Raw genomic sequence first — 9,115 nt, 5'->3', positions numbered from 1 at the left:
GTCACCTGATGAAATAAAAGGACTTATAGGCCAGCCAAATCAAAGGAAAGCATCTGGCCCAGATGCGATAGGTTCCAAAGAACTGAAATTAAACCCTCTCTGGTGGACCCTTTTGCTGGCTAATCAGCAAAGGGTTGGATAAGATGGGATCCATGCCAGATACATGGACAACAAGGGCAACTATAGTCCCAATAAATAATAATAATAATAATAATAATAATAATAATAATAATAATAATTTATTCCCCAGCCACTCTGGGCAGCTTCCAGCAAAATATTAAAATACAGTAGGCTGTTAAACATTAAAAGCTTCCCTAAACAGAGCTGCCTTCAGATGTCTTCTAAAAGTCTGGTAGTTGTTTTTCTCTTTGACATCTGGTGGGAGGGCGTTCCACAGGGTGGGCACCACTACCGAGAAGGCCCTCTGCCTGGTTCCCTGTAACTTGGCTTCTCTCAGGGAGGAAACCACCAGAAGGCCCTCGGAGCTGGACCTCAGTGTCCAAGCAGAACAATGGGGGTGGAGACGCTCCTTCAGGTCTACTGGGCCTTTGAGGCCATTTAGGGCTTTCAAGGTCAGCACCAACACTTTGAATTGTGCTCGGAAAGGTACTGGGAGCCAATGTAGGTCTTTCAAGACCAGTGTTATGTGGTCTCGGCGGCTGCTCCCAGTCCCCAGTCTAGCTGCCGCATTCTGGATTAGTTGTAGTTTCCGGGTCACCTTCAAAGGTAGCCCCACATAGAGCGCATTGCAGTAGTCCAAGGAAGATAACCAGAGCATGCACCACTCTGGTGAGACAGTCTGCGGGCAGGAAGGGTCTCATCCTGCATACCAGATGGAGCTGGCAGACAGCTGTCCTGGACACAGAACTGACCTGCGCCTCCATGGACAGCTGTGAGTCCAAAATGACTCCTGCACACCTGGTCCTTCAGGGGCACAGTTGCCCCATTCAGGGAGACCATACTCGGTCCAGGACCTGTTTGCTTTCCGCTGGAGCAAAGGTCTCCCAGCACGTCAATCATTAACCCCAACCCCACAGGCTGCCTGTTTGCAAGGTAAACCCCAAAGGGAACGAGGCGCACCTGTGTTTTGCTCCTCCAGGTTGGGGGTGGAGGGAGGGAGGCACACGGCAAATTGATTTCATGTCGCTTCATTTCCAATATTTATATGCCACCTAATGGCAAAGATTGTGTGGGTGGCTAACAAGTAAAAGTCAAATACACGCGACGGAAAACAGAAAGCGAGAGTGCAGAATGAAGCCAGCCGCTGGGAGTGACGTCAGGGAATGACACAAACCTTGCATCTTCTTCCACTAACCCTGAAAAATGCAGAAGCTGGTGGCTATTGCTCAGTGTGGAAGGAAACGCACTCTGGACATGCTCAGGAGCAGCAGCAACAACAAGAATAATAATAATACTTTATTATTTGTACTCTGCCCATTGAACCGGGTTGCCCCAACCACTCTGAGCGGCTTCCAGCATATATAAAAACATAGCAAAACATGAAACCTTCCCAATTATTGCTGCCTGTGTCCTTTTTTTCGATGGTGGCGGCGCGTGTGCAAAGACTTCCTTTTGTAACGTATATAAAACAGAGAGAACAGAGAAAGCAACAGATCTAAAGGCGAGAAACGAAAACTTTGAAACAAGTCCCGCAGGATGAGCCCGGCTGCACGTGGGCGAAAAGTCCAACAAAGGAGATCAGCGGGATCTGATGATGATCGGGTCTCGTTCAAGGTTCGCCAGGCTGGCCCTGAAAACGATGCTTCTTCTGCTGTATTCAGGGACGCCGGATCGTACCCAAAGTGCCTGAAGGTTCTCGTCCCTTTCGCCCGACTCTCCAATGCTGCTCGGGTCTTTCCCTCCTGGCAATAGCTGTCAACGTTTTTTAAGGGAAATTCCCTTATTCCGAATAGGATTCCTCGCAATAAAAGGGAAAAGTTGACAGCTATGCCTCCTGGCTCCATTCCGGGGGCGGCTGCCACGTGTCTCCCGAGACGCATCCGCGCCACATCCTGAGCTTGGCAGGTCCAGTCCCATCCCGGCGGAGATGTCAAAGCGCCCTTGCCAAAGCTCAGAGTCAGCCCCAAGGCAGGGTGCTGCCGGGTGTCCCTGCGTGGGACCCTGTCCCTGGAGACGGGGGCTGGGCAGAGGTCGCCGCCCCCTCCCCACCCGCGGCCTCCACCCTCCTCTCGTCCCCGACTGATAAGGAAGTCTTATCTCCCCACCGGAGCAGACAGCCCCGGTCAGGGTGCAAAGGGAGGCCGGGGAAGGACGCGGCCGCGGCAGGAGCGCCAGGGTGCCGGGCATGGGGGCCGCGGGGTGGACTCGCACCCGTCTCTGCCGCCTGGCCTGCCCCGTGGGGGTCGTCTTCCTCCTCCTCCTCTGCTTCTCCAGCCTCCGCCTCCGTAAGTCGAGGGTCGGGGTCGGGGGGGGCGTGCTGTGGCCTTTCGCTTCTCCTGGGATCTCCTTTTCCACTTCTCAGATTCATTTTGCAACCATTTGCAATTGTTATTTAAAGGGGGGGGGGGCGCAGACAAAAGCTTTCCTGGTAAAACTCCAGCTGGATGCTTGGAGAGTCAGGGCAGGTGAAAGAAAGGGCTTCTCCGTTAACCTGCGGAACCCCCTCCTGCAGGAAGAGGGCTTGGTCACTAACCTGGATGGCATTAGAAGAGGCTCAGGCCAATTCACGGAGGAGGAGGGAGCTATGGGCGGCTACCAGCCACGAGGGCTTTGCTCTGGCTTCACAGTTCGAGGCAGCAAAGCTCCGGAATATTATTTGCTGGAAACCGCGGGTGGGGGGGGGGGGAGAGAAGGTGGGATCCTGTCTGCGTATTTATTTTCCTTTGGGGCATCTGTTCAGCCATTGTGAGCAAATGCTGTTGGACTAGATGGGCCTGATCCAGCAGCCTTCTCTCGTGTGTGCATTTGGGTGCGAATTTCTCTTAGATAAACACATTTGTACAGGCAGTTTCCACAAATGTAGACATTCCCCACCAACAGAATGCATTTTGTTGCTGATGGCGATATTTTCACTGTTATCTTCATTGTCTTTCCCCAACACACGTATTCTTGTCAACACCCTTTGGCTGGGCAACTGCATGGCTAAATTTAGATAAGGGCAGATTGGCGAGGAGACCTGTGTTTCGCCCCTCACAGATTGCTTCAGAAAGTGCGGATTTGATCAATTAGGCTTTGAATTCATGCAGAATTATATGTCCCCGCTCTGTCCCCAGTTATGACCCCGTGTGTGTGTCAGAGAGAGAGAGAGAGAGAGAGAGAATGGGGGAGGCTACATCGAATCACAGAACTGTAGAGTTGGAAGGGACCCAAAGGGTCATCTAGTCCAACCCCCTGCAGTGCAGGAATCTCAGCCCCATGTGCCCCCTTCTCCTCCCCTCACACCCACCTCAGTCTGCACCCTTCAGAAACCCAGAAGCGGAGGCCCACCTGGTGTGGAAGGGGGGAGCCCCCGCATTGCTGCAATAGGTAATTCTACCTTTCTGGTGGGCCTTGGAGACCTGTGTAACTCCTAAGCTTGCCTAACCCCTTAGCAGCAGCAGCAAAAACAGTTTGTCTCTGAGGTCCCTCTGCTGTGAGTGAGAGCCCAGGGCGATGGGGTCACCCTCCCTGCTGGGCTGCCAGGATAGGAGACATCCTGGGGGAAACTCCCTGGGCCCCCTTTGATATTGCCTTCAATCCCAGGATAGACGCGAAACTGGAGTGTAAATACAACAGGCAGATTCTTTAGCTGGGATTCATTCATTGCATTTCAGGAGGTTGGTCTAGATGACCCTTGAGGGTCCCTTCCAACTACGATCATTTTTTGAAAAAAGACTGGTAGCCCATTAGACTGCATTTCCTATTAACTGGGATGATGATGGTTATTTATTTATTTATTTATTTATTTATTTATTTATACCCCGCCCCTCTGGGACCAAGACCTGTTTAAATTCTTGGGCAGAGGCAGAACATGTCAGGGCTGGACCAACCTTTGCCAACCTGGTACCATCCCCCCCCCCAGATCTTCTGGGCTACAACTTCCATCAGCCCCCTGCCACCGCCCACCTTTCAGGCCTCTGGAGATGTTCTAAGTCACTTTGGTTTTAACTGGGGCTCTTCCAGGCTGCCGGGGTGAGGGAGGTCAATATTGCAAACGGGCCTCTGGGGAGCCCCCCACCGCAACAGGGGTCTCATTTCCGACTTGCCGCCGTCCTCCTGCAATTGCTTTGTTCTGGGTTTGAGTCTTCACCTAACAAATCCGTGTGTTTTCTCTGCCTCCCTGCCCTTGTGGGTCTCGCATTGCCTGCTCTCGGTGCCGCAGCAGAGCTGCCAAACTCCACCTGCGTTTGGGGGGTCCGTCCGTGCCGCTGGTTTGGGGGGACGCCGCCCAGCAAGGAGGATGCAGAGAGGAAGGTGAGAACCCGGAACGCCCCCAACTCAGCTGCTCCCAGTTTTGGAATGGAGTTCAGTGGGAATTTGCTCATGTTTTAAAATCCAAAAATGCCGAGAGTTTTGCAGTGCTTGGATTTCCACTAAGTGTGCGATGTAATCTACTGGAGCAGTCAAGTACAAGATTACCTGTTGTGCTAGAGTGGACATGCAGGGGATGTTGGTTCAGCCAGTTGAACTTCCTGCTACTCCTGGCTGGAGCAGCCTTCCTTTGCATGTGACTAGTAGGTGGGCGTGCTCTGGTCCATGGGGTCATGAAGAGTTGGACATGACTAAAGAACTAAACAACAGCCAAGTAGGTGGGCGAGACCTTTCCAGACCTGGTAAAAGGTCAACTCACTGAGCCACCTCCCTTCTTTTCCATCCTGCCTGCTTTCTGGTTCACCTGGACTGCACTGCTGGCTCCTGGCTGGGTTATCTCCCATAGGGGGTAAACCTATTTGTACATGTTTGTAACTTTAACCCTAAGGCCTGCCTTCAGGGATCACACTGTGCTCTGCCTGATTGTGAGCAAAACTACTTTTTGTTACTTATGAGTAGGACTGTGGTGTCTTTATTCTTTTAGGAGGGATTCAGGGGGTCTTATCAGGAATAATAATAGACCATGTCTCTATCTGGGCAAGTCAGATTGAATTGCTTGTTGTCTTAAGAGATTCTATCGAGTCTGCAACCAGCTTCCTGCTGTGTGATAGGGGAATGCACTCTGCTAAGTGAAGAAACTTGCTAAGGCGAGTTCAGAAGGATAATATTAATCCATATATCCTCTCCTGTTACCCACAACATTCCCACACCAGGATCCCAGCTGGAGAGAATCCTAGAACTGTAGATGGCAGAGTTGTAATGCAGGGATCTTAACGGAAGCAATTAAACCTCCCTGCCTGCTATCGGAGGTTTTTAAGCAAGCACTGGGTGGCCACCTGTAAGCGATGCTTTAGCTGCAATCCCTGCATTCCATGGGGTTGGACTAGATGGCCCCTGTGGGTCCCTTTCTAGATTCTAAGTTGCCAGAGGCTAAATTATGCAGCTGTGTCCCCCCCAAAAAAGTGAACCCTTCTTTGTTACATTTGGAGTGATGATTTGGGGGGTGGGGTGGGGGGAGCACGAGGGTCGGAGGGTTGCTTTTTCTGCCCCCAAGGCACCCCAGTCCCACCAGCTCACCCACCCCAGTGACTCTGCCCTTCTGCTCTGCTCACAGCCCCCTCCTTCCGCCTCACCCCCTTCTGCCACCACCGGGGCCACCCTCCTTCTGCACACCCCATCCGAGCCCCAGGACCTGGGTGAGGGCTTCCGAATTGTGCGTCTGCAGAGGGCCTTCGCTGCCAGCCTCACGCCCAGCGGGCAAATCCTCATCCGGGAATACCTCAGCGGCTGGAAAGAGCTGATCAAGTGAGTAAGAGCTGCGTTCCCCCCCCAAAAAAAAGCCAAGGGGGGCTCTGTAGAAGCAGGAGCCACATTTCCCAGGTGAGAGATTCTGGCCCAGATACTAAGTTCCCGGGACAGGCTTGGCAAAGGCAGCAATGAGGTTTCCAGGTCCCACAGGAAACAGAAACCGATGAAGCAGCAGCGCAGAATCCTAGAGCTGGAAGGGAGTCAGGAATCGAGGAATCCAGATAGACTGGGCCTGGGCCTGGAGGTTCCATAAGAGGATCAGAAGAGCCTGGCTGCTGGATGAGGCCAAAAGGGGCCTCCAACTGCACAGGGCAGAGCGCAGTCATTGTGGCTAGGAGCCACCTGTTTGTTCCGTGCCTAGAAAGTATGGGTTGAAGTAGTTTCCCCCTTGCCCCGCTCCTTCCTAGGGAAAAACTGCTCTTTAGTGCTAAATCAGAACAAACAGCAATCCACAGAAAAAAAATTGCTGTTTGCACCTATTGAGTTTTCCCTCTCTCAGTGTGCGGAGCCCTCAGTAATAAAGAGAGCATTTTCCCAGGAAAAGCAGCAGGACAAACACACAAGCCAACCCCTATTGGACCCCTGACTAGAAATCATGGGGGAAAGGGAAGCGTGAGTGAGTATTTACTTGCTTTTTCTCTCTAAACTAAAAAGTCCCAAGCTTCATAGAGGAGTCGCTCCAACCCCTTGAGCATTTCAGTTGCTCTTTTCCGAACCTTTTCCAAAACTGCAATATACCTTTTGAGATGAGTCGACCAGAACTAGACACAGTTACAGTACTCCAAATGTGGTTGCACCACAGATTTGTACAATGGCATTATGACATTGGCTGTTTTATTCTCAGTCCCTTTCCTGTTTTCTTTTTTTGCCAATTTTTAAAAATTAGTTTTCATTTTTAACCACTGAGTGGTTAAAACCCAGTTCCTTTCCTAAGGCCCCCTGGCACCCTAGATTGGTATGAAGGCGTTATGGTATTGGCAGGCAGGCGAACCCCCCACAAATCCGAAGCGGAGTCCCTGAGGCGGTCGGGTGGCGCCTCGTCCGCCTCTTTCCTGCAACTCCTGCAGCCCAGCTGGTGCCCAACATCTTACTCTGTTTTCCTTTGGACCACCTGAGCGAGGCGGAGGAGAGGGAGATCTTGTCCTCCGGGCAGCCCAGGACCTCCAAACACTGCCCAGACTTGCGCCCCCGGGGAGGTCACTTTGGTGCTGCAAATGCAGCAAGAACAATGCCAGAGGCAGCAGCATCTCCACAGCAGGCGCTGCGAGCTCCCCCCCAAAGGCTCAGTCCTCCGCTGTCTCCCGAGACAAGCGGGTGGGAGCCCACAATTCCCGCCGCTTCTTTCCGGTTAGACTCCGGCCCGCTCTCTCCTCCCTCGCAGGCTCATGGACTCCCTGGGCGCCGCCTTCGGCCTGATCTCCGGCGAGACGCGCACCAAGATCGCCATCCTGCAGGAGAACCAGCGCGGCCCCCACGGAGCCCACTACCGCACCCTCCAGTCCATGGTGCGCTTCGAGCTGGCCCGGGGGCTGGTGGGCTTCCAGTCCCTGCCGGCCGGCCGGCCCCCCTCCGGCTGCCGGACCTTCCTGCGCCTCCACCGGGCCTTGAAGTGGCTGGAGCTCTTTCTGCGCAAGCTGGGGACCAGCCCGGAGGACGCGGACCCTTCCCGCATGTGCGCCGACGCCTACCAGGAAGCCCTGGCGCCCTACCACAGCTGGTGGGTGCGCCAGGCGGCCGCCTTGGCTTTCCTGGCCATGCCCTCCCGCCGCGAACTCTACCGCATCCTGAGCGCCGGAGGGGGCGAGGAGGGCAGGGGCCCCCGCAGGCTCCTGGACACCGTCCGCAGCATCGCCCACGTGTACAACGCCACCCAGGAGCTGTATGCCGCGCACGGGATGCTGGCGCTGCCCTGAGGCCTCGGCTGACGGCGCCGCCAGAGGAGGGGCCCCAAGGGGGGGCAGCAGCGGGTCCCTTCCCTGGCAGCGCCTCTGCACCCAGTCCCAGGGGGACCAAGGCTGGTAGCGCCAGGCTAGGCGACGCTGCATTGCCAGGCTGACCCCCGGCGATGCCTTCCGGCTCCAGGGTTCCTTGGGATGTTTCGAGCAGAGCTTGGGGGGCCACCTGCCAGGAATGCTTCAGCTGCGATGCCTGCATTGCAGGGGGTGGGGTTAGATGGCCCCTGGGGGTCCCTCCCGACTCTGCAGTGCCAGGACTATTCGGTGGACGCCTGGGGGAGGGGGTTTGGCGGGAAGCGCCAGCATCGCAGCCCTTGCTCAGTCCCAGGGAGCAGAATGAAGCCAAAATGTTTTTGTGAAGGGGGCGATCTTGGAGGGGGAATTAGGTGCTCGTGGCTCCCTCTGCTGGCTGCTCGGAGCTCTGCACCTGCAAGCTCCGCTTCCGCCGCCTAGAAGCCCAGGTTTTAGGGGCAAATACGGAAGACTGATAAAAAATAAAAGTATTCCTCACCTGTGGGCTTCATCGTTGCTGAATTTAAAGGTGCAAAAAAGGTAAAGGACCCCCGACAGTTAAGTCCAGTCACAAAGACTCTGGGGTTGCAGCGCTCATCTCACTTTACTGGCCGAGGGAGCTGGCCTTTGTCCGCAGTTAGTTTTTCCAGATCATGTGGCCAGCATGACTGAGCCACTTCTGGTGAAACCAGAGCAGTGCACGGAAACGCCGTTTACCTTCCCGCCAGAGCAGTACCTATTTATCTACTTGCACTTTGGTGTGCTTCGAACTGCTAGGTTGGCAGGAGCTGGGACTGAGCAATGGGAGCTCACCCAGTCACAGGGATTCAAACTACCAACCTTCTGATCAGCAAGCCCTAGGCTCAGTGGTTTAGACCACAGCACCACCTGCGTCCCTTCATAAAGGTGCTAAATAGGCTTAAATGAGCCAGACATACTCTGTGTGTGCACGTGCACACACACACACACACACACACACGGTGAGACTGGTGCCACTGCGTGACTCTGCTTTGATATTTGCATAAGAAATAAAATCATGCTATATATATTGCTAGATAGATATATGTCATTCAAGCTCTGCCCTTTATATATATTTAATTTATGGGATATCTTTTCAAGAATTTCCCAAACCCTTGGATATCATAGAGTCGGATTGGACCCCCCCAGGGTCATCTAGTCCACCCCTGCAATGCAGGAATCTTTTGCCCAACGTGAGACTCAAACCCAGGACCCTGAGATTAAGAGTCTCATGCAGTGCCAGATTTACGTACTTATAAGCTAAACAAGCTATAGCTTAGGGCCCCACTCTC

At 53.8% G+C, this 9,115-nt stretch overlaps 2 protein-coding genes across 3 annotated transcripts in view; one reads left to right on the top strand and one right to left on the bottom strand.

The window, feature by feature from the left end:
• The window catches only part of LOC310746805 (uncharacterized protein), a 103,607-nt gene that overhangs the window by 82,927 nt on the left and 11,565 nt on the right, over positions 1 to 9,115 (bottom strand). The window lies entirely within an intron of this gene.
• Positions 1,946 to 8,305, top strand: LOC310747528 (ceramide-1-phosphate transfer protein-like). 2 transcript variants are annotated; one of them, XM_083581991.1, is made up of 4 exons: positions 1,946 to 2,405; positions 4,325 to 4,413; positions 5,645 to 5,835; positions 7,220 to 8,305. In XM_083581991.1, exons 1-4 carry the CDS (start codon positions 2,306 to 2,308, stop codon positions 7,749 to 7,751), a joined length of 912 nt encoding a protein of 303 aa, XP_083438117.1. In that variant the 5' UTR covers positions 1,946 to 2,305; the 3' UTR covers positions 7,752 to 8,305. The 2 variants fall into 2 exon arrangements, with proteins under 2 accessions (XP_083438117.1, XP_083438116.1); XM_083581990.1 differs by having other exon boundaries at positions 2,007 to 2,405; positions 4,322 to 4,413.

The sequence above is a fragment of the Podarcis filfolensis genome (assembly GCF_964270895.1).
Source record: "Podarcis filfolensis genome assembly, chromosome: 13".
NCBI lineage: Eukaryota > Metazoa > Chordata > Lepidosauria > Squamata > Lacertidae > Podarcis > Podarcis filfolensis.
This window is presented reverse-complemented; position numbering and strand designations above follow the sequence as displayed.